The 25,924-nt window shown below is 38.5% G+C and overlaps 1 protein-coding gene across 2 annotated transcripts in view; it reads left to right on the top strand.

Moving 5' to 3' along the window:
• Positions 1-4,335: 4,335 nt before the first annotated feature.
• The window catches only part of LOC125226842 (transcription factor Sp4-like), a 31,903-nt gene continuing 10,314 nt past the window's right edge, over positions 4,336-25,924 (top strand). The window contains exons 1-11 of one of the 2 annotated variants that reach the window (XM_048130972.1): positions 4,336-4,472; positions 11,364-11,466; positions 11,802-11,977; positions 12,772-12,888; positions 13,813-13,887; positions 15,266-15,385; positions 17,394-17,507; positions 18,423-18,525; positions 23,257-23,429; positions 24,203-24,289; positions 24,632-24,697. In XM_048130972.1, coding sequence (XP_047986929.1) covers positions 4,413-4,472; positions 11,364-11,466; positions 11,802-11,977; positions 12,772-12,888; positions 13,813-13,887; positions 15,266-15,385; positions 17,394-17,507; positions 18,423-18,525; positions 23,257-23,429; positions 24,203-24,289; positions 24,632-24,697 — 1,194 coding nt within the window. In that variant the 5' untranslated portion in view covers positions 4,336-4,412. Of the gene's footprint in view, positions 4,473-7,248; positions 7,380-11,363; positions 11,467-11,801; positions 11,978-12,771; positions 12,889-13,812; positions 13,888-15,265; positions 15,386-17,393; positions 17,508-18,422; positions 18,526-23,256; positions 23,430-24,202; positions 24,290-24,631; positions 24,698-25,924 lie in introns of those variants that run through there. The other variant, XM_048130973.1, reaches the window with a different exon arrangement.

Below are 25,924 nucleotides of genomic sequence, written 5' to 3' on the forward strand. Positions count from 1 at the left end.
ATTCGTCTTTATGTTTCACGCCTACATATATATGCTTGATCAATGATCACCAATACCAATATGTTAAAAAAAAACTTAGGTAAACCCTCAAAAGTCTTAGAAAGCAATATACCTATACCCATTTTGAGATGACCCAAGGAATGTAGAGAATACTAAGCTTTGTAATAAATTTTATTGAAAAACTTCAATTTTGAAAATGTGCGACGGAAAAATTTACACTTTCCTTAGAAACTGTAATGCTCAAATCGAATCTAAATGCTCTGCACAAATAACTATCTAAGATAAAACAATCTAACGAAAGATATTCCTTTCAAATAATAGTATCTGAAAAATGTGATTTAAATGAAAAAGCATTTTTAGTTTTATCTTCATTTTGTTATATAGGTATGTATACAAAACTCTTCTAATAGACCTGATAGAGTAAACAAACCTAGAACTACCTTATATTGTTCGAAGTTTCCTTTAATACAACAACGACTAATCACTTTCATGAAATACTACACCACGAATTCAAGTCATATATCGAGAATACCAAGGATAAAAAAATCAAAGTCATAGGTGACTTACTATCTACTCTACCCAAAATAATCTACCTATAAGACAATCATTACCAATACTAAAGATAAAAAATGTTGCTACCCCGGATGTAAACAAACACCATGATTAATCGCATCGTGCATCGAACAAGACACTCGAGAGGGCTCATTGAGGTGAGTCGCCTTCAGCCTATTCTCAAATGCCTGCCCTAACGACACATTAGCCCAATGACATGTATGTAACCAATTTGTTTAGGTTAATATTTTAATTAGTGGGAGATGCATCGTGAGAGCTAGGGCGTGTCCGGGTACGGGGGCGGGTGGCGCGGGCGGTTCGGACCGCCCACCGTCACTTCCACTTCCGCTTTCACGTAAGCCTACCGGACATTCAGCAACCCTCAGGTGGTTGATAATGATGCCACAGTCATTTGACCATTGGTTGGCCTGACTACGATGTGACAATCGTGAACAATTGAGCAGTTGGCATTTTTTATCCACACCCATTTGGCGACGTCAACCCCATAGGTCCATTGAATAGTCCCCTATATTTTATTATTAGGGAGTCACAAGTCACAATAGTTCACAATGTTCTAGATGTTACATAAATACTCAAATAAAAATTTCGTGTTATTTGGGGTCGAACAGAAATATTGCTTATGGAAGTGCAATTCATTGGTACAGATATTATTTACGGTACTTGAAACAAAGCTCGCCATTTGCACAAATTAAGACTAGAAAATGAACGATGTAGATTGATGTACTGTACAGATAAACGCAGGAAGTATCTGGTGTCCTTAATAATTAAGTATCGGTATCAACCTCTACGCAATGCTGAGAGACGACCAATGCATTTCAGAATCATATGATGATGATTACAAAGAAGAATCAGGTTAATAAATTAACAAAGACTGAAAATCTAGTATGTCTTATTGCGTACACGATCAATTGAGCATCACTTACGTGAAGGTAAAAATATATTTTTATTACTTAGGTAACAGTTTTGCTGCTGCATCGTAGATTATCTATCATGATTAATGATTGTTGTTCATGCACATATCGCTACTTGCCATTCTTGTGTGCAGACGGGTATAACTGTATGACTTTACAAAAACATTCAAACGTTTGTATGCTGGCCAGTCCAGATTGTTATGGCAGTGACCTTAAGGTAAGGTACAGCTGCAATTGAAGAAACTGAAGAAAACGTTACAACTGTCTCTGTCTCTATCTTCCCTTAAAAACTGTCGCGACTGAACGAGATGTATCAATTTGTGGATGTAGTAGACTTCTAATGAAAAAAAGTACTCCTTTTGACAAAGTCTTCGAAATAAAGTATCCCTCACCCCACACTCCGGTACTATAAATAATGATACAGTCACCACATAAGCTACTAGGAAATATGAGGCGTTGATTGGCAACCTTACTGTGAGTGTTGAGATGACGAAAGATAGAGGAGAATGGAAGAGGAAGACGTGTTGTACCGACCCCACATAACGTGGGATAAGGGTAGGAGGAAGAAGAAGATTGGCAACCTTACTCACCAGCAGTCCAGCAGGAACACAAACACTAGGGACATTTAGAAACCAGTTTTCTTTCCTGTAAAGTACCTTACCTACTCTGCCACAATTGGGATCCCCATTAGATCAGAATCTGCGTCTGGAGTTACACCCGCTGTATTGTGCCCTCCCACTCAAAGCGATGTGAGTATGAGGATGTGACACAGTGGCGTAAGTAACTCCCTGAATGTAATTTAAGAACATATTCCGGTACAAAACTGGAACAAGCCGAATGTTACAATTTTGACCCTTACTTTACGAACACGAGAACGTAAATGCAACTGCAAATTTACAACTTAGAATATGCGATAAGTAAACGAATCCAAAACGTGTTTGCAATGTGGACACTATAAATAAACGCATCATACAAGTAAGTGCTCTATGAATCTTAAGATTTCTAAGCAACATTTGGTACTCCTTAACTAAAGAGGCACTCCCTAAAATACTGAATCATTGAAATAGGTACAAGGACATTATTTTACGCTTACATATCCTCAAGAGGAAACTATCAATCTTGATTACAATCTTTCGAGATAAAGTTAGGCACGCAGAAACTCGTTCTGTGAGCTGTTTTCGAAACCCAGTGTAAGGGCATGAATGAATGTTCTTGCGCGCCTGGCATTCTGATAATGGGATTGGCGTAGGAGGCATAAATTCTAACTTTACCTACTACTAATTTAGTTATTTTATCTCAATGTTGGCATCAACTTTCAAAATCATTGAGTACGTTACAACTTATAATTAAATTATAAAGCCTCAATTAGTGAAATAACAGAGCTGTTTTTTAACAGTCCATTGAATAATTAGTTAGCGTAAACAGCATCACGTCACGCTTCTGTCGCATGAAATACCACCACGCGTCGCATCGAAGTGCCCACACCCATAATAGAACTAAGTAAAATTAACAACGGGTTACACATTAAAAACCTACAGCAATGAGCCTTATCGGGCTGTAATACGATTTCATATAGGATAACAGCTCTACCAAGTCGGTAATCGTTGTCCGAGATATTCTTACAGCGTAAAGTGAGCTTTGTTGCTGTCGAATTAAGATTGAGAATATTTTTTTGCAGGAGGAGATAATTAAGCCGCACACGTTCTCTCGGGGCGGCTGCTCATTCGTGCATAATGGACTCGGGGCGACGCGGCTGATGCTTGACAAAATGTGGCGCGACTTTCACTCTCGTTTCCAACTAGTTTGAGACTACCACACATTGGGCAGCTCAAGAATTAAGCAAATTAGCAAACTGATCGCTCTGTAGTGCTTCGGCCTTGTGCGCTTATTTGCATAACTTTCCAATACATTCGGCAAATTATGACTTTCAGACAACCTTTGGGTAGTCTGAGTCTGAGCAGTATGACTAGAATAGGTCATATTTTGTTACCAAGCGAAACAAATGTTCAATATGCGTAACATCAACAACGAATTAAGCGGTAATAATTATACTCATATCATTAATTAGTCTAATTATCGACAAACAGACTAAATACCAGCAGCTCGTTATGATTTGTTAACATATTGGGAAATGATAACTAGGAAGCTACCTGATGATTACACAGGTAATTAAATACTTCCTTTGTAGGTCAGACTATAAGGCCACCTAACTGACACATCCTTCTTGTTGGTAATTCACTTGGAAAAGGTACTTGCTTGAATGCGATAAAAGTTGCTCAAACATGAGCATGTCGTAATGTGAGTTACAACGTGGAGTCATGTGAACAAAGACTTGCAAATGCAATTGAGTACCTCGTGTACTCTTATCGTTTGTTTACAGACCACGTCTTGTTACCAGACACGGCTGGCGCGCCAAGCGGCACGACATGTGTGCATTTTTTGCCCGCCCAAGGAGGCCGCGGGCGCGAGGTTATACACCCATTATTACGTCCTTCCTACTTTCAATTATTATTATCGGGCGGCGGCGCCGCACCCGCGACGGGGAGGAGGAGAGGCGCAGCTGCTGCCTACCAATAATCGAGACCTGTCCTCGATAGAAAGGGACAGCGATAACGAACGACAAGCATAAAATAATACTTATTCACGATTTGCATGCCCAGAGAAACTTTTCAGGTATAAAATTGCAAGAAACTAAGATTATTGTTGAGTTTCGGCAACTTTTACACGGTCAAGAAGTAATATTATCTCTGAAAAACATTTAAAACTGAAATAAATCCGACCGCGATAGGAGGCGGATCTCCGAAGTTTGCCGAGCGGTTTCGCCTATGCTCGTCAGTACGCTCGCCGCAGTTTGGCGGCCGGTCGTGAGGATGGTGCGTTCCGTTCGCGAACAAAGAAAAATATTATTTTGCAAGTGTCAAGTGGATAATGTCGTCTGAGCCTACTAAAGTGCAGGTGGAATACATAAACGAGGATAAAACAGGCAAGGTAAATTGTTTGAAGTGAAAGGACGTAGTGTTATTGTGTAACAAAACGGACGCCAGCGGGCAGCGGTCTCGTGTCGGCGCAGGGGGAGGGCGGGGCGAGTGCGGCCCCTGGCGTGTGGGGCCCGCCAGGCCACACGCAGGAGGTTGTGACCGCTTTGCAAGCAACTCCCTTGCCGAAATAGCATCGGCGTCCTCCTCCAGTTCCGCTTCCCACCCATTTACAATTCAACACCAACAATAACAAACTCTAGCAACGAGATAAAGCATAGTAAATCTGTCAATAGAATTAACATTTGATTGTACTCACTCGTGCAATGAAGGCCGCGGTTGTCGCCATTTTTAAAATAAAACATGTTGATTGATTTATCGTTAAACTTGATCTAAGATTTTGATACGAATTACGCATTAGTTCTGAACTAAGAATATATTAATGATCTCCTCATATTCCACACGTCTCGGATAACCTCTTCAACAACTGCATAAAATCAGTCACGCGATTTGAGGTGGGTGGATCAAAGGGCGGCGGCGGCCTTGCGTGCGACGACTCCCGGCACTCGTTAGGAAAAGGCGTGTCGACTTCAACTATTGCGATGTATACACTGAACAGTTGGAACTTTTGAACTTCCTTGAAATATCCAACAGAACTTAGTAACTTCGCGTTCCTTAAAATCTTACAAAGAACTGTCAGTAAGCACATTTTTTTTAAAGAAGCTCGTTGCACCAAGCCAAGAATATTATATACCATGGATTTTGCGTGCCGACCAATGAGTTGAAGCCAGGTTCATTCACCTTTACTCCTATGTTCTATCTCTTTCCGACACTGTGATGTATTGCCAGATTAGTTACTAAAAAAAACGTATAAAACATTCTTCAATCAAATTGACTTACTTTTCTTTGTATTATACGAAAAAAAACTCAATTAAAAACCTTATTTCTCCGGTATTTACCTCCTGCGTACTATGGGAACACTAATAATAAAAAAATATGCCCGATATGTCAGAATTGTCAAAAGTCATTCACCGATTCAGATATTTATTTTGCAAAATAAACGTTTTTCGATGATTTACTTAAGTTCTGCGCTATGTATTGCATAGTGAACCATTGTGGAAGTAAATGGAAACCGAAATCCGACGTAAAATTTCACAAGTAAGTACTTATTTTACCAAAATGTTCATAAACCTCGCTGGCAATAAATTTTCTGCTATTTTGCTTGTAATCTTGGTTAGTTCTTATCATTATATTGTTTTCATTGTCTCAAATTATATCAAAATTCCCACGAATAGGTTTAGAACGATAAATATGACCTTTAAAGAAAAATAATGCTATGTGTGGTTTTACGACTAGGGTGACCAATCTTTTTTCTTGCATGGTATTTACTCTTATTGAATGGAGCTAAATCTATCAACTTGGTACGGTTTCTATGTTCATAGTTCATATCACAGTATAATAATACCAACTTTATTGTTTATGTCTTTACAATTAACATGAATAATATTAAACTTTTCAGTGTTCCAAAAGATGAAGGAAGGAGGCAGCGTTGGCTGTCGATTGTACCGATAAAAGGAAATGTTTCAGAGCGTTCGACAATTTGCAGATTTGCACTTTAAGCCTGAAGATTATGACACAGAAAGAAATTTTAAAAATCGGTCCAGTAACGACGGAGATATCGTGGCATAAACATTAAATTGAGATACATATATATATATATACATGCGAAGAGAATTGAAATACGTACGAATTGAGAACCACCTTCCTTGAGATTTGGGGCGGCGCTTAAAAATAGAGATACTGTTTTAAAACGTCCTAGTATTTCATTATTTCCCCATTGACAAATACTTCCCTTATATTTTTGTGGCTATTCCCACTAGTTACCACCAAGTTTTTACCTGTCCTAACTACTGGGATTTTCCCCACATTGTTAATTACCACACCGGGGGTTGATAGCTACTGGGATTAGTTTTCCCAGTAGTTACTACCAAAATATTATTGTGATTAAAGTGACTGAAACATTTTTTAATAAATACAGGTGTCAGTAAAAGAAAAGTTATATTTTAAGCCTCGTGTTGCAACACTCACCACGCTCTTATTCTGGAACGGTTCTGAAAAAAAAATCCCAGTAGTTTACCACTGGTAAAAACTGTACCGTATTTTGTGGCGTAAGGCAAAGTAACTGCAGAGTGGTATAGAAATGGACCTTATTGGCGGTTGACAAATTAGTAAGGTGCATTAGAGTAATTCCGAATGACAGAAATGTTCAGATAATTCCGAAAGGGGAATCTTGATATGACGGAAATAATGGTGATTTCTATGCGACTTTCCTAATTAGACGACTTTCGGAATTGCCCTAATGTACCTTACTTTTTGAGTTTGTGAGGATGGATGTTCACTTTCGTGATAAAACGATTGATCGGATTTGAATTTAATAAGTTACAAAATTAATCAGTCGTATAAACGTAATACGTCAAATTCCGCGGGATATCCCTAATGTATGCTTAATCATGGACACCCTAAAGAAAGAGATGCAAGACCGGCGTGACGTAATTCAAGGTCAAATTTTCTGGCTTCAACGTAATGTTCGGCGCGCAATGTCCATGGTATATAATGTTCTTGCACCAAGCCTTGCAATACCGGACCCCAAACCGGAAGTTTCCTTACTGAAGATAATAAAAAGAAAAACAAAACAAGCGTAATTGAACGAATGATTTGTCTATGTTTATTGCACTCATTGGTTGCTAGCTTTTTTTTCTTTATCTGTGCAATAACGAACACCTGTCAAGTTGGTCATTTGGGCGAAAAGTTTGTTGAAATCAAAAAAGCGTTTAAATTTTCACCCGCCAAAATTATTTATTTAATCCGTGGTGTTATCATTTAAATGAAAATGGTTGCAGCACCAGTTCTACAATACACGGTAAGTGTGTGCTAAATGAAATTACTAATACTTACGTAGGCATTCGTGTTTTGGTTTTGTCTGAATATTCGTTACCGAAAAAAATCGCGCTTAGTATTCGTACTATCAAAGGTGCCTAGTGTCATTTTTCCCCTTTTGTTCACGCCTTTTAGCACTCATTGTGCTTGAGCGGTTATCTATCTGTTCAGTAAGTTATGTCGATATCTCCCCTCTGCCAAATAATATACAATGATCCAGTAAAAGTTCTTAGTGATGCGGTAAACTCTTTAATGACCCCGTTCGATCGCAAATTTTTGTTAATTAGTTGATAGTCTAATTTGCTGATAATTTAAATTATCTGATGCAGTTATGGACAGAAACTAATTAAACTTCAAACTTACCTCAATTTAAAATTATACAATTAACAAGAATGTAATCCATATATAAAATGTAGTACTATACTGAGGTGTAATAATTGAACTCTAGAAGACTTTTACTTTAGAAATCATAATACTTTCCTAATATGGAGCCAGACTGACTGTGCATTGAATGTATTTACTCTGGACTATACCAGGACCGTATCAAAGTAGACATAGATAAGTTGTTGATTACTCCCAGAAATCTTAGTACTGCTGCATCATTACTGAATTGATTCTAAGAAAGATCTTTCTTCAAATTTTTGGGATAATCCCCTTAAACTGAAATAAATGTCATATACAAAGAAAAAATGACCAAGGCCTCCAAGTGTCCGATGCTGGACACTTCGAACACCATCGGACACATCGGATCAGATCATTTATTTCAGTTTATAGTTAAAATAATAGTAGTATGTGTACTAAAAAAACACAAATTAAAATATTTCCTATGAAATAATTTAATTTGGTCTTAGAGTGATAATCCCCTTAGTTAATTTTCTTAGTAAAGTAACATCAATATTGAGATAAGTTGAAAATGTAAGAGGTAACTCAGCGATTTATTAACAGTTTTTAAGCCAACTCGGCAAGCAGAGAGCCGGAATCTAAAGTAAAATCCATAAACCTACGGACCAAATTGACAAGTAAGTGTGAAGGAATGTTGCCACAGTTTGGCCAGTGTCGTTCTTATCGATATTAAAATTATTATTACATCGTAGATTTAAGGTGCACCCAGACGGGACAATGAAATTGGCAATTTGATCGGCTAATCAATATACCAACTTTTTCTGTGATTTCGACAGATCAAAAGGTCTGTAGACCGCTAATTAGAGATATTTTTTTTATTTCGAAGCAGCAATAATATTATTCGAAAATTATATAGATATTTATGATATAATTGCCATAGCGTGACAGATAATTTATTATCGTTGGACATGGTATTTTATTTTTTACCTACAGGCTCGGAAACCTTTTTATGTTTTAAAACTAGTGGGTAAAAATGCATGGTATTCATCCACTACCTCGAAGATACATAGAACAAACCAAAATGTGTACCTCTTATTTGAAACTCATATACTTATTCTTGATTTAAACTTGTCTGTTGTATGTACTTTACAACTTGTCGATATATTGTTATCGACATATACCCTTCCCTATTTTAATTTTGCTGTTCCTGGTATCATTTTACCTGTCAGTCATTTGTCAATTTAGTCCGTAGGATTATGAATTTTACTTTAGGCAATGGGAATATGCTACTTCACATTTTGAATACTTCCTGAGGGTAGTAAGACAACAAATTACTTGAGTCAAATTTTACCTTCACAGAGTGGCAAGCGCAGCTAGTTCACAATAATGTATTGTAATCATTAAGGTTGATAGTAGATAACCAACTAGGTTACACATGTACACTTACACAATGGAGCCATTATGATTAAGCTGGCTTCCTTTTCCCATTACCTGTCTCAAGTGTTTGATATTTGATCTGATAGTATAGGACAAAATATTTAGGACAAACTATTTTTAACTAAAGTTTGACGTGTCTGTCTGTGTGTAGTTACTGTCTGTCTGTTTGTCTGTCTGTCTGTCTGTGTGTGTGTGTCTGTCTGTGGCATCGTAGCTCTCGAAAGGATAAGACTTAATTTTGTGGTTAATTTTTTTAGTTATGAGTTTCGGAAGGAATCTCAGAATAAAGTCTTTAATAAGAGCAAAAGTAACTTATGGTATTGAGATAAGGTTTACGAGTTACTGTAGTTTGAGTACCAAGTTACGAATGAGGTGTTAATGCCATCTCTTTCAATAGCGCTAGCGTTGGACAAGTATGAAAGTGATAGTAATATGTTTTCACTCGCTAGATGCTAATGTAGTTAATATAAAGTAATGTAATAATTTTTAATGGTATACCTAAATACCATTACTTTAAAAGATATTTCAAAACCAGATGAGATTAAGTGACTGTTGTCTGTCAGAAACCAATTTTTTTAGTGTTGTAGTTTTATTTTTTAAAATATTTGCAATTTAATGATTATTCTTGCCAGTGTTGAATATGTAAATTAGATTAGCAACACCACTTTGCCTGTTTTAAAGTCACAAATCTAATGTAAACAATAAATTAAATATATGCTCATAAAATAAGGTTTAGGTTTTAACCCCCGACGCAAAAACGACGGGGTGTTATAAGTTTGACGTGTCTGTCTGTCTGTCTGTCTGTCTGTCTGTCTGTCTGTTTGTCTGTGTGTGTGTCTGTCTGTGGCATCGTAGCTCCCGAACGGATGAACCGATTTCGATTTAGTTTTTTTTATTTGAAAGCTGTGTTAGTCACTGTTCTTAGCCATGTTTCATTCGGTCCACAAGGTCGCGGTCGGGGGTTTTTCAAAATTTTAATTAAAAGGTACAAATGATTGTAATGTCCTTTATTCATTCCTACAGAACTTATCTAAGATATTGGTGATTAAATTGTTTACTGTATTATACCAACAATTATTTGGTAGCTCAGAAAGAAAATTCCTTGTTTAAAAGAGATTTTGCTAGTATCTCACCTACACATCTACGTCTGATAATACATCTGGGGCCCATTTCTCGAAGCTACAAGTTACAAGCGGAAATCTCTTTCCAAGTTGTCATATTAGACATTGACAACCACTTGTAAACTGTAACTTGTAGCTTCGAGAAATGGGCCCCTGATCTGATACCCTAGACAGTAGACAGTAGCTGCCGGAATCATCAAAGGGTAATGTTGGTTGATTCAGATAATATTTATATATCAAATAATTGACTAATGTTTACAATCTTGCTACAATAAGTGTTAATAAGTCCCTACTTCTAATATGTGGTCTATATCAAACTATATTTATTGTACATATCTCTATTACATGTCTGCTTTAATATTATCAACTTCATCTGCATAGTAATTATTATATTTATAACATGCTAACCATATTTTAATGCTAATATTTCCTATTCATTGTAGCTTACCATCCAGGATATACTTTGGTGGGTTAAATTTATTTTGCATCATAGTCATAAGTTGTCTTGTGGCACCTGTCGCTATAGCAGTGGACGCTGGTTCGATTCCAGCCATGGGCAACTCGAGGCGCTGGTCATATTTTCTTAGTATATGGCTTTTATTTCAGTATCTCCTTTCATTCCTCTTTATACTCTTTCCTGTACTTTCTAAAAATATTAAATAAATTCACTGCCTTGTTTGCATGTTGTTTGGTCAGCCATTGATAAGACCTTATATAATATCGTTGTTATATATTTTTATAGTCTTTACATATTTCTTTACCATATCAGGCTATCCCTTTAGGGTCAGTTGCATCAAACCGTCTCACTAAAAACTTAGAAATTTCATAATTATATTGATCAGTATTTCAAATTTCATCTGTATATCACCTATGTGCGATCACATCAAAAAGATACATTTTATAATTATGTATGAGTAATCGCTCCTTAGAATGTAGACATATGTAAAGCTTTTCATCCCTAATGGACCTCTATGGTCCAATTTCCTCACTTAAAACTGATTATAGTAATTATAATTTAATACAACACCCATATTATCATAGTAAAATAAATATATTTCATGTGACAGGAGGGAAGCGGTCCACAGTCGCCCCTAGCGCTGCTGGCAGCGACGTGCAGCCGTCTCGGTGCCACCATGGGGCCCGAACAGGAGAAGGAGCAGCAACATTTCAGTAAGTGTAACTAAAACTAAAAAAAAGGTCCTCAGCGACCAAAAACCTGTATGACTTGCATGAGGATATAGCTAGAAGATTCCTAATGAAGTAGACTTGATCTAATCAAATTAAGTAAGAGTTGTGGGGTTAAACCAAATATGGAGTGAGGCAGATGCCTAAAATGGGTATATGTCCAGTGTTAGACATCTTTTAGATAAACTACTTATAATTCAACCTCTGATTTGCAGACTAGCCTTCAGTAACAATAGTATATTGTTGTAATCCTTTGAAATTATGTCTAAATTATAAGTTTTATATTAATATTATTAATTTCACCTTTAACAATTTTCGAGGTCCACAACAACAAACGCAACAACAACAACAAGCGCAACAACAGGCTCAGCAACAGGCCCAGGCCCAACAACAAGCCCAACAGGCACAGCAGCAAGCTCAACAGCAAGCGCAGCAGGCTCAGCAGCAGGCGCAACAACAAGCACAACAACAACAGCAACAGTTGATACAACAACAGGTACATAAAACCATACTACTGCGAAATGTGACAGTTGGACCATAAACTCTCACTTTCACAACACGTAACAAGAGCAGACGCAGTGACAGCAGGCTCAACAGCAAGTGCAGCAGGCTCAGCAGCAGGCGCAGCAACAAGCACAACAACAGCAACAGATGATACAGCAGCAGGTATTTAAAACCATACCACTGCGAAATGTGACAAATGGTCCATGACCTGACTTCCATAATACATGATAACAGCAGACGCAGTAACAGCAGGCTCAACAGCAAGCGCAGCAACAAGCCCAACAACAACAGCAACATTTGATACAACAACAGGTACATAAACCCATACTACTGGGAAATGTGGCAACTGGACCATAAACTCTCACTTCCACAGCAGCAACAGGAGGCGCAGAAACAATCCCAACAACAACAACAACAGTTGATACATTAAAAGGTAAATAAAACCATACTACTGCGAAATGTGATAATTGTCTCATCTCATGTCTGCCACTTTCATAACGAACGTAATAGCAGGCGCAGCAACAAAACAGATTGATACAACAACAAATACATAAAACCATACCATTGCAAAATGTGCAAGTGAAATGTTCTCACTGAAATGAGGATGTTTAAAACTAGGTAGGTACTCAATGAAACTTATATGACGGAATCAATCAATCATTTTACAGATGGCGTCAACATAGCTCGCTCTTATAATCCATTTATCCTAATAAATTGTGTCAAATTATGCCTTGGATGCCGCGTGATTAGGGCACAATATATAACATCGGAATGAAATGATTTCAGGTTCAGAGCGAAGCTGCCACTCTTGCAGCAATTCAGCAGCAGTATTTGCAGCAGCAGCCGCAACTGAGGGTTATCAGTTCTGCCGTCGTGCAGCAGCTTAGAGCTCAGGGACTCTCTGTAAGTACTGCAATTGTTTTCTTGTATATTAATTACAAGATTTACAAGTGATCATGCACTTCTGTAATTTTCATCGTATGGATCTGTATAATTTACCGTATCTTCCGGGTCCATGCAAGGAATTGCTATTAGCAAAGAGGATCAAGTATTATAGAGAGTTACTGTCAAAGTAAAATATGTAATCCCAGTGCATAGACTGCCATCTCTCGACACAAGCTTAAAACTTTTAAACCTCAGTTTTGACAATTTGACCCATATTCTTAGCTTGATATGTGTTAAAATGTCAAATATTAATATTAGCGCCATCTAGCCGAGCGTCCTCCAAAGGTGTATGGCCCATGCCACCTTGGCCACCGTACCTTTATATGGTTCTGGCAGGCAATCATGGTCGCGCGATAAACGATAAAACAGCAGGCCATCCCTATCGCACTATTTGTAAGTGCGATAGGGACGGCCAGATGTTTTATCATTTATTTCGCGACCATACTTGCCTGCCTGAGGTACGTTTTTTTCTTAAACTGTAGCTGTCTATACGGAGTTACATATGTCTTTGCAATTAGTAAATAGTTGCTGTGGCCCAATAAATAAAATAAATAAATAAATATTGGGGACACCTTACACAGATCAACTTCGCCCCAAAGTCCAAACTAAGCAAAGCTTGTCTATATGGAGTTACGATATACATACCTAAATAGATGAATACATACTTATATACATGCATCCATGACTCAGGAACAAATATATCACACAAATAAAATCCTTACCGGGATTCGAACCCAGGACTGCGGCTCAGCAGGCAGGGTCACTACCGACTGAGCCAGACCGGTCGTCAATGACCAAACTCCCTCCAGGCTGGGTAGCCTACATATGCACCCACGAAAAATATTTAATTTAAAAAATGTAATAGGCCAACATATTTTGCAGGGAAATGAATTATCGGCGGCTATCGCGAACGCAGCTAATTCCGTCCCCAATGGCATTCAAGTTCAACAACCACAGGTACGTTTTGTTATAGCTCAGGTTTAGTTTTATATAACTCTACTTTTATACTTCTAATTGGTAACACAATACCGAAAGAATATATTGGTATGGTCAACCAATTTGAATCCTAGGCCACTCTAGAACCCTGTCTCATTTGAATCATGTTCTATTTGCCATAAGAAGTCACATTGACGTTTACTGTGCAAAGGTTCTACAGTGGCCTAGGATTCAAATTGGTTGACTGTACATAACCTTTCTCAAGAATCAACTGTTTACATAATCCATTGATTTAGGGTCCCCCCACATCTAGCGTCTCGCGAGCGTCGCGTCGGGCCAACTGTATGGAAAAAGACGCCGCGTCGACGTCGGCTTTGCCCATACAGTTGGCCCGACGCAAGTTTTCGAATTTATTGCAAACATTCAGACAGACCGACGCAGCTCTTTGTTTTATAATTTATAAAGTACTAGCACACCTTGGACACTGGCAATTAAATATATGAAAGAGGCGCGTTCCTATGTCACTCTCCAGCTCCCTGAACGCGTACTATCTTGTATGAGTGACATATGACAGGTCGACTGTTCGCGTTTTTGACAGACGGTAATTGTGAGGTAACCGAGACGGACTTTCAAACGGGGAGCGAGAGTGGCCATACTGTATGATAATACTCGTACTCTTTATTATACTGTGGTACTAGCCTTTGCCCGCAGCTTCGAAAATTGCGGAATTCTCCATACAAACTTCCACCCCCCATTTTTGAGAAGTGGGGGTCAGAAAGAGACAAAAAGTAGCCTATGTCACTCTCCATCCCTTCAATTATCTCCACTTAAAAAATCGCGTCAATTCGTCGCTCCGTTTTGCCGTGAAAGACGGACAAACAGAGACGCGCACTTTCCCATTTATAATATTACTATGGATTATATTATTTTTTGAAATCATTTAAATCTGTACTTGACTATGGCTATACAAAAATTGGGAACTCTATTTTGTTGAACTGCTTTAATTCCTTAAGACAAATAAACAAAAAGGTGGAGGTATAGTACATCCATTTTTCCTTCTCAATTGCTGCCGTTATGTACAATCTTTATACTTTTAGGTTTTTGGGCCATTTTGAAATTGACAAAACATCCGCATTTCTGGTTGAGCGGCAGTATAAGAAATACAATGTCTTGTTCTATCCCATAGAATAGAAAACCATATTTTACAGCTCAGCCACGACATTGGTCTAAGCGCGACAGCGGTGAGCGGCGGTCATACATGGGAGCGAGACACAGCGATGGACTTTTCATTCGCACGTATGGCAGCCTCTCACCGCTGTCGCGCTTAGACCAATGTCGTGGCTGGGCCGTTACTAATGTTTTGAATTTCGCATATAAAATGATTGTTGATGTGGTTCAGGTGATATCAGTACAGCAGCTCCAGTCATTACTGGGTGGTGGAGTTGTCTCTAACGGCGAGGGCGCCACCTACCAGAACACTCCGCAACAACTGCTGCAGATACATCCCCAGTTACTACAGGTAATTTATATATTTAAAGTCACACACAGGTCGAACGCGATTAATTAACATTATTGCCGAAACCTGGCCGAAACGTTGGGAAAAAAGGTAAAAATAATGTTAATTAATCGCGTTCGACCTGTGTGCGACTTTAAATATGTGTACAAAGCGCGAGAACTTAAAGTGTTAGGTAATTTATAGTTAGCATTATAGGCTACTTGACCTTTTTTAGGGTTCCGTAGTCAACTAGGAACCCTTATAGTTTCGCCATGTCTGTCTTTCCGTCCGTCCGTCCGTCCGTCCGCGGATAATCTCAGTAACCGTTAGCACTAGAAAGCTGAAATTTGGTACCAATATGTATATCAATCACACCAACAAAGTGCAAAAATAAAAAAATGGAAAAAAATGTTTTATTAGGGTACCCCCCCTACATGTAAAGTGGGGGCTGATATTTTTTTTCATTTCAAACCCAACGTGTGATATATTGTTGGATAGGTATTTAAAAATAAATAAGGGTTTACTAAGATCGTTTTTTGATAATATTAATATTTTCGAAAATAAACGCTCCTAAAGGAAAAAAAAGTGCGTCCCCCCCCCTCTAACTTTTGAACCATATGTTTAAAAAATATAAAAAAAATCACAAAAGTAGAACTTTATAAACACTTTCTAGAAAAATTGTTTTGAACTTGATAAGTTCAGTAGTTTTTGAGAAAAATACGGAAAACTACGGAACCCTACACTGAGCGTGGCCCGACACGCTCTTGGCCGGTTTTTTAAAGTCTGTCTTATATGATTAAGTACTGTCCAATTAAACAAAATAAAATATGACCATATTTTATTATGACGTAAAACCAGCAAAAAATATTTTTAAAGTATACTTTTACGTAATCAGGCGAAAACAATACAGTCATGTTAATCTATAGATTATCTGGGCATCAGGTCATTCTATTCGAAAACAACATTTTCTGACTTTTTAAGTTTGAAGGAATAAAGTTCAATATGTGAGTGATTGTTTTGACATGCAGTAAGGTTCGAATTAGATGACGTCACTACATCGCTGACAGCGTTTTCGATGGCCAAAATGAATGTGTGTAATTTTTACACATTTTTTATCGAAAATACGTAGTCATCATATACTTTTAATACCCAACATCTGTAAATATTGGTTTTTTATGTCAAATACTACAAGGCCCTATTTCAAAAATTTACAAGTCCTAATATTTTCTGTTTCTCAAAAATAATTATTGGACTTGTAACTTATAATGTTAGACTAATAAAAAATACTAGTCTGGCTTGGCTGAATGGTGCTATTACCCATGTCTTCTTACCTATTAAAAAAAACCGGGAATAGTTCCCCACATTTTTTTTATTCGTTTTCCTTGCGCGGATTGTTTATTCTGAAATTTCATATTTATAATTAACTATGTATAGGGTACAACCAAGTTGATGGTTTTGAAAAATATATTTGAAGACAGAGTTACTTTTGTTTTTTAAGCTTATCTCACATTTTAGTAAAATATTATTTCTGTTCAAAAAGTACCGTCAACGAAAAATTATTATTAGATTTTCTGCACTGTGGGAAGCAACCGACACATTTTATGACTTTGTTTAATAATTATAAAGTGCATACAAACAATGTGACGCTAATAGTTTCGACTAATATTTTTTACAAATCTTTCGAGATGAATAACTTTATTAGTGAATTTTACAAGTGTTTTTATTTATATTTTTATTCATGAAACAAAAATCCAAAAAGTTCTAATAATATTAGCTAATATTTATTAGCTAGTAACTAATAACTAATATTTTACTAGAGTAGCTTCGAGAAACGTACATTAGTGAACTTGTAAAAAATATTAGTTCATGGACTAATATTATTAGTCTAATAAGTTTCGAGAAATAGGGCCCAGAAGGCAATTATTGTGGCAAATTAGATATGAGTCTAGTATCCTATTTTAGTGTTGGTGGGGTACCCTAGTCTGTATGACCTTACTTGATTGGTAGTTTAAATGTTTTGTTTCGGTTGCAGCAACAAGCAGGCAGTGTGTACGGCGGCTGTTTAGTCGGCGGCGGCGTGCAGCCCATGCAAGCTGTCACCGTGGACGGACAAGATGCACTCTTCATACCCGCGCAACACTCGCAGGTATCTATACTACCATAGAGGAATAAATAAGGGAAGAGCTGTAATTGCTTGGGAAGAGTTGTAGTTGCTCCATACATCAGTAAATGCGAATTATTTGTATAGTAGTTATAGTGACATCTAGCGACAATCACGTGTCAACTACCGTAAATTGTGTCCCTGTTGATTATCTTTCAGATCATATCATATTTTTTATAATCAACCTTAAAGCATAATGGATTTACCCAGGTTTGAAGTTAAGCGACTCAATTATCAATACTGCAGCCTTACCACGATCTTTTTAACAACGATTCAAACGCAGAGCAGTTCAGTTTAGGTGCCTAAACTGAGCGTCTCAATTTGCTACCATGACCTCCAATGTTCAAAGCCGAAACTGAACCGCGTACTTGTCAATAGACGTCGCGAGGAACGAAGAGTCTAATGCTCACCAATTTTTAGCTAATATTACAAAAGTATAAATCAGTATTCTGTTTTCAATTCCTTCTGCTTGTAATATAAGTTGTAAACTGTTCTAACATTCAATTTTTGCCAGACGAGACACTATAGACACCTACTGATAATTCACGCTATTTGATGCGTGATTGTCGCTAGATGTCACTATAACTATACCTATACAAATAACTCGCGTTTACTCATGTATGGAGTTACAACTCTTCCCTTAGGTACTTATTCCTCTATGATACTACCTAAGAATTAACTCTTCATGACACTTGCAGAAACAGAGTATGCCAATTTTTTTTTTTTCTGCTGTGATAAGAGGGAGTTGTGAATCAAGGGGAGGGGCCTTTGCCCAGCAGTGGGAAACATAACGGGCTTATAAAAAAAAAGACAAATATACAGTTTACGCACATAAAACTCGTAAATATTTACCTCAAAATTAAGATAATAAAATTAAGATAATACCGATTTATATTTCAGAATTTCTCTGGCATGGGCCAAGTGAGCCTTGTCAATGGACAGCTCGTGCGGACGCCGGTGTTGCCCGCTGGTTTCCTACAAAACGTCATGCATCTGCCTACTGGTGAGACTATATTAATTGATCTACTATTACAATTACAACACCTAGTATAAGTTAAAATTACCATACAAACTCTGCTGCATCCTTGACACTTTAAAATAGAAATTTACCTTACTCGTTTAGTTCCAAGCTTTATAAATAATCTTTATGCCTAAAGGAAAGCTAAGCTATGTATATCCCGAATATTACAATGAAACTTCGGTTGGCTGAGCTGCTAGCTTATCCATACTAATATGTATTATAAATGGGAAAGTGTGTGTGTGTCTGTTTGTTTGTCCGTCTTTCACGGCAAAACGGAGCGACGAGATGACGTGATTTTTTAGGTGTATGGTAATTATAACTTATAAATATTCATATTGTTAAAAAAATCCTCATAAGCTTATAACACTCACAATCAATCTTTGCTTCGGGATTGCTGTCTTATTTCATTTCATAAGCTTAGCTTTTTGATATTTCCGACTGTATGTCATCAGTCATCAACTCATCAAATGTACATACATCAATAGAATCACTAGTAATTAGACATAAAATAGTTTAGAGATCAAAGATCATACCATCACTTAGTTATCAACTTATCATACATTGCGATTCGCGAACTATCTATTGTCCCAGAGCTGTAAGAACCTCTTTTTGACACATGACAGCGTCCACAATACGTAAACTCGCGCATCCAAATGAAATTTTAAATAAAATCCTGTAATAACATTAAAAAAAATCAAGTACTTAAAAACAATATTTCACTTACTTTAAACATAATCTAACACATATTACATTTTTGCGGATCTTTGTTAGTGAGTATTTTACGATATTAATTTATCTTGCAGTATTTACTTATTATGTCATTTATCATTTATTTTTATACTAGTGCTGTGGCAGAGTCTGTCATTTCGATTCTAATGACATTTCAGTAAGTTGATAGAAATCGTATATTTGTTTAAGCGCCTCCTTGCACATAGGGCCTAATCGATTCAACCAATTCGAAATGAATCGTTAGATTTGGCAAACGATTCGTCTTAGCCACATCGCAACATACTTCAAAACAAATGTGTCAAAAATGTGAACTTACAAATCCGGGACAATAACGAATACATAATGAAAAGTATCAAAAGTATGGCTTGTTTTTTTTATTTGTGAAATATATATTTTCTTTACTACTCATTAGTCTTTCTATTTACGTTCATTATTCATCTCATCAGCCACGTTACGTCAGTACTTGAGGCTTAATTAAAGGGTCCTGAATTCTCATGTTGTACAATAAGCGAGACGACTAAAAAAACGAATTAGTCCGTCAGTTAGATTATCAAAGAATTGTATACACGTATTTTTTCTTTTTTCTCGTAATCGAAAAATGACGACGTTACAGTGCGTTGAAGTTTCGTGTGACGTCACGCCTAGGTACAATTTTTACTTAGAAGTGACGTCACAAGCCCCCACTCCGGAACTTTGATGCTCTAGAGATGTGTATCTTTGTATTTTTTCATTAATTAGAAAAAGCGAAAAATATGTGTTCAGTATTTTTGGACGATCTAACTGACGGACTAAACAGAATGCCATTTTTTTTATGTAGTCGTCATCCCTATTGCATTTAGTTCTGCACAGTCATAAAAATATCTGAACACTAATATTACGAGTAAGAGTACAAAAGCGTGTTCTATTTTTAATTAATCAATGTAATCATATACGCTCGCTAAATCTTTTGTGTTATAACTAAATACAGTTATAAATATGCTTTATAGTTATTTACTTACTTATGTATTTCACAAATAATAGCACTCCATACATTTCAACCTGCAACCATCTAGGTTGTGGAAAAAACCTGACAATACTTTCATCCAAGTTCCTGAGTTCGAACTAAAGGCGAAATAAAAGTACATAAAATGTATATTAGAATTTAGAATTTTTAGGCGATTCGGGCCCTAAACACTCGTGACTGCATAGTTTATTTCAAATATGTGACGTTATTTGAATTTTAAGTAGCCTAGGACTATATGTAATTCTAATTTAATCTGTGAGTTTTTATGATTTGATCTTTTAAAATGCTATAACAGAAAAAAAAATGTCAGGTGTTTAATTGGACCATATGTTGTCTGCAATAAATTTATTATTATTATATATTGTCGATGGCGCTTACGTCTAGCGGCGTCGTATTTGTACACGAACATCGCACATAACGCCGTAAGCGCCATCGACAATAAGGTCCCTTTACCCAGATAATGTCACATATCTCAATTGCAGTCGGGGGACCTTAAGGCACTGATCACACCCACCAAAAAAGAGTTAGTGATGACCAATCGGCGATAGAAAGAATAAAAAGATAGTCGCTGCCGTGTAAATAAAAAAGACGCGCTGATATTATGATTATTTATTATAAATGGGCTTACTCTTGGCCACAGACTAGCCAAAGGCAAAGACGTGGCCTACGATGGAGTAAGCTCGCCCAGAAGATGCCTGTTCACCCAAGATTTGAAGGTTGCCGGGTTATATGAGCTCGGAAATATAGCCGCCGGCAAGCGCGCGATAGCTGATAGCGCGAGCGAAGTATAAATCGGTCGCTCTCTCTCTGTTACACGAGAGCGACTATCGTTTGTTCGTTTCTATTGCTGATAGCTTGCGACTCGCTTTTGATGGTACCAGTGCCTTCAAGTATAAACACAGTACTAAAGTCGTGTATACAGTATAAAGGTTCTGTATTTATTGAAATCATGGATGAGGGTATTGTCTATCATCCCCTACTATTCTAAGCATGTGCATGAGCTTCAACCACCATACTAATGAATGTTGCCACCCCGCTAACAGAGCAACAGGCCACCGTCACGATACCGGGCACTAACATATCGATACCGTTATCGCTCGGCAACCAAATGATATCGATACCCGGCGGCAACATAGTGCAGAGCTTGTCGATACCGACTAGCCAGCCGCAGACGATATCGATACCGTGTAGTGCGCCCGACAAGAAGGAGAAGGAGGGCAGCCCGCAGCATCAAGGTTTGTACAATAATTGGATGGGAATAACTTTTCAAATAGAGAATCACAGATTTTTATAAAAAGAAACAAAAAACGCTACCGTCGTCTGCCTATTGTAATTCTAAATGGACGGATTCCAGTGTTTGCTGTGGCTTCAAGTCCCGCCAGAAGCATACAAATTTATAGTATTTTAATGACTAAAATTATTCAGTAACCTTATTGATTCAGATCGACCAGGTAACAGGAAATACCCTATTATATGGTGTTGCTGAACACTTAATCATACCAATGTAAACGTTGGTTGTTTGACTAAATTTTAAAATTAGTCACAATAGAGAATGATAAAAAAATACTTTTGCCTGTATTTACTTCGACTCTGATTTTTTTTATCTTTTGCTTGGCCATAAAAAACAATGGTCCCTGAATATTTTTTTTTCAATCTTTTTTAGGGTTCATCTTTTGCCCTTATAGTTTCGCCATGTCCTGTCCGTCCGTCCGTCCGTCCGTCCGTCCGTCCGTCCGTCCGTCCGTCCGTCCGTCCGCGGATAATCTCAGTAACCGTTAGCACTAGAAAGCTGAAATTTGGTACCAATATGTATATCAATCACGCCAACAAAGTGCAAAAATAAAAAATGGGAAAAAATGTTTTATTAGGGTACCCCCCCTACATGTAAAGTGGGGGCTGATATTTTTTTTCATTCGAACCCCAACGTGTGATATATTGTTGGATAGGTATTTAAAAATGATGAAGGGTTTACTAAGATCGTTTTTTGATAATATTAATATTTTCGGAAATATTCGCCCCTAAAGGAAAAAAAGTAACTTTTGAACCATATAAAAAATATGAAAAAAATCACAAAAGTAGAACTTACATTTAGGAAAATTGTTTTGAGATAGGTTCTGTAAAAAAATTGTACACTACCATCCTAATAAGCCATACATATAATTTGAAAAAATATTAAAATATTGAAGTGTTACATTTAATAGATTCTGTAAAAAGTTGTTACCATCCTAACCCTATACTATTCTATCTCCCAAGCTTACCTATCGTTTCGCTGTCGGTTTCTTTGCTTGGTGTAATAATTTCCTTCACCATCATTCACATCATTATTATATGTTACCAATGTTACCATCACGTTAGCACATGTTGTTAATTCACTCTTGTATTTATTTGCTATAGTTTATAAAATTTATTAACCCTTTGACGGCCAAAGACGTAGATTGACGCGTGTGGCTACAGCCTACTTTTTACATTCTGTATCTGCCTGGCCTGGACATTGGTTTAAGGAAGGCGACGACAGCGCGCGGCGGTAATGGGTGCGAACTAAAGGTCAAATCGCTGCGTCTCGCTTCAACTTATGGCCGTCTCTCGTACCTGTAGCTTTAGACCAATATCGTGGCCGGGCCGTAAAGGCTTGGTCCTCGACGAGTCTCTTCAAAGGGAGTAAAATACGACTATGAATAGTATAATATCGTGGACATAAAAACCAAAACTTAAATTTAATCAGCGGGCGTAGCAGACTAGTTCGATAAACTATCGCATCGGTGTGTCCCTATCGCACTTACAAATAGTGCGAAAAGGACGGCCTGACGTTATATAGTTTATCACCCGACCATGCTTGCCTGTCTGAATTTTTATTTTGTCGCAGTGTGGCTTGAGTTGTAATGTAATATATTTCACGATTTGCAGCAAAATACTAGCGTACACCACATATCCTGGATGGATCAAGTAAACAGTAGCACCTGTATAAGTTTGTTAATGTTTAGCAGGTGGAGGTGTGGCTGTTCGTGGGGGTGTGGGCAGCGTGGGCGGCGTGGGCGTGGGCATGGTGCCGGTGCAGGTGCCGGTGAGCGTGGCCAACGGACACACCGTGTACCAGACCGTGCACCTGCCCGTGCACGCGCCGCAACATCTGCAAATCATACCGCAGCTGCAGCAGGTATGTTACCAGCATTCGCAGCAGTCCGTGGGGTGTGGGCAGCGTGACTGGTTTCACGCTGAGGGTGCAGCAGCTGCAGTTGCGTCACTACGTACACTTCAGCTCGTTTGTTGTGGCACCATCGCGAGCGCAGACTTCTGGCCTAAGTGCGTTTTCACATTATCCGATCCGACATCGGATGTAGGAAGGAAGTCCAAGGAAAAAATCAAAGATGACGGTGGAAATATATGGGATATCGGTCCTACATCCGATATCGGATAGGATAATGTGAAAACGCACTAAGTGTGTAGTCTTTCGACGGTTCCGGGGCAACCTGCCGAATTCTACGCCCGGACAGACGACGCAACGAAGCCTCGACGCTACGTCGTCACCTAAATCTAGTTAATATTTTGTTATGTATTTTTAGTTACACAGTGCTTTGGTTCTTACTGTTATGCTGTGTAATATACATATATGATACATATTTAATAAATAAATGATTTTTTTGACGATGTGTGGGACTCGCCGTTTCTTTCCGCACCCCTAGCGAGAGGGGGGAAATTGGCACTACACTTTACCCACTCCGGCGTTTCACCCTCTTTCCCGTTCGTCAGAGGGCACTTATATCGACTTCATTTCACCACAGCGCCCTCCCGTAATCCAAGACTCATATTATTCTGTAATGCCACGATCCCGATTATCTCATCCAGCATGGGAATCAAATCATAAAATACTACCCAAAACCCAGGCACTACATGTTTGCCTTCTTGTCATCTCCCATGTCTTTGTTTTAGATGCAAGCCCAACCTCAAGTGGCGAACGTGCTAACGCCATCGGGCCAGATACAGCAAATCCAGATTGCGTCGTTAGCCAACGTTCAGGTAATAATAATTCATTTCGAAAACCCTTGTGAATATATTTCGATCGATCGCAATCATGGAATCCCTCAAATGCTAAACATTCATAAACGTTCAGTAAAGTTATCAAGCCGATAAAGTTTGTTAGTCCCTTTCTATCACACCAATACGTCGGAAAGGGACAAACGAATTTTATCGGTTTGATAACTTTAGTGAACGGGGGGATTGTGTAATATCTAATAATTATGATGTAGACAAAGTATGTGTTTACGGCGACTCTTTGTCTCTATGCATTAGTTGCATGATGACCTCAATTTCTACTAATTAATTCATATCATATTTAATGCTCGTGTTTGTTTTGATTAGCAACAAAACGGAGCTACACAAGCCACCGCCAGTGCCGGGCAAACGCCAGGGACCATAACGCTACAGGTAAGACCCGTATAAACTTAAAAGTTATATGCTGAATCTTGCCTAAAATATGCAGAGATTGATGGAAAAAGGTTCTATTGACACCGCTGATAGTAGATAACACATTATTGTAGCGAATATAAAAGTAATCATCAGTTTTCTGATTGATGATTAGGTTGTCAATGATACACTCTCACGTGTAAATGCCCCTGTTTAATAAACTTTATAGCAGGTACAAGCCTTAAATCACAATATTAATACATTTTCATTTAAAATAAATCTAAACTTTACACTTTATCCTCCGCTGCTCGGAATCTGGTAACGTATAAAGGCCGTACAGAACATGCAAGCCGACACCACTGCCATCCAACAGCAACCATCGCAGACAATCATCACCAGCACACCAGCTGGCCAGCAAGTCACGGTGATACCCGCCGCTAGCAACGTGCGTCAAAATGTTGTGCAGGTACTTAGGTACTGTGAGCAGCTGCGGCCAGCAACGACCATCGCAGACCATCACTAGTACACCCGCTGGCCAGCAAGTCACAGTGATACCCGCCGCTAGCAACGTGCGTCCCAATGTTGTTCAGGTACTTAGGGAACGAGCAGCTACGGCCAGCAACGACCATCGCAGACCAACACACTACACCAGCTGGCCAGCAAGTCACGGTGATACCCGCCGCTAGCAACGTGCGTCCCAATGTTGTTCAGGTACTTAGGGAACCAGCAGTTACGGCCAGCAACGACTATCGCAGACCATCGTCACTAGTACACCCGCCGGCCAGCAAGTCACAGTGATACCAGATTAACTGCCACAATGTCACCATATACAGCAACGTGCGTCCCAATGTTGTTCAGGTACTTAGAGACAATGAGCAGCTACGGCCAGCAACGACCATCGCAGACCATCACCAGTACACCCGCCGGTCAGCAAGTCACAGTAATAGCCGCCGCTAGCAACGTGCGTCCCATTGTTGTTCAGGTACTTAGGGAACGAGCAGCTACGGCCATGCAGCAACGACCATCGCAGACATCACCAGTACACCCGCCGGCCAGCAAGTCACAGTGATACCCGCCGCTAGCAACGTGCGTCCCAATGTTGTTCAGGTACTTAGGGAACGTGAGCAGCTACGGCCAGCAACGACCATCGCAGACCATCGTCACTAGTACACCCGCTGGCCAGCAAGTCACGGTGATACCGCCGCTAGCAACGTGCGTCCCAATGTTGTTCAGGTACTTAGGGAACCA

Source organism: Leguminivora glycinivorella, chromosome 6 (assembly GCF_023078275.1).
Source record: "Leguminivora glycinivorella isolate SPB_JAAS2020 chromosome 6, LegGlyc_1.1, whole genome shotgun sequence".
Lineage (NCBI taxonomy): Eukaryota > Metazoa > Arthropoda > Insecta > Lepidoptera > Tortricidae > Leguminivora > Leguminivora glycinivorella.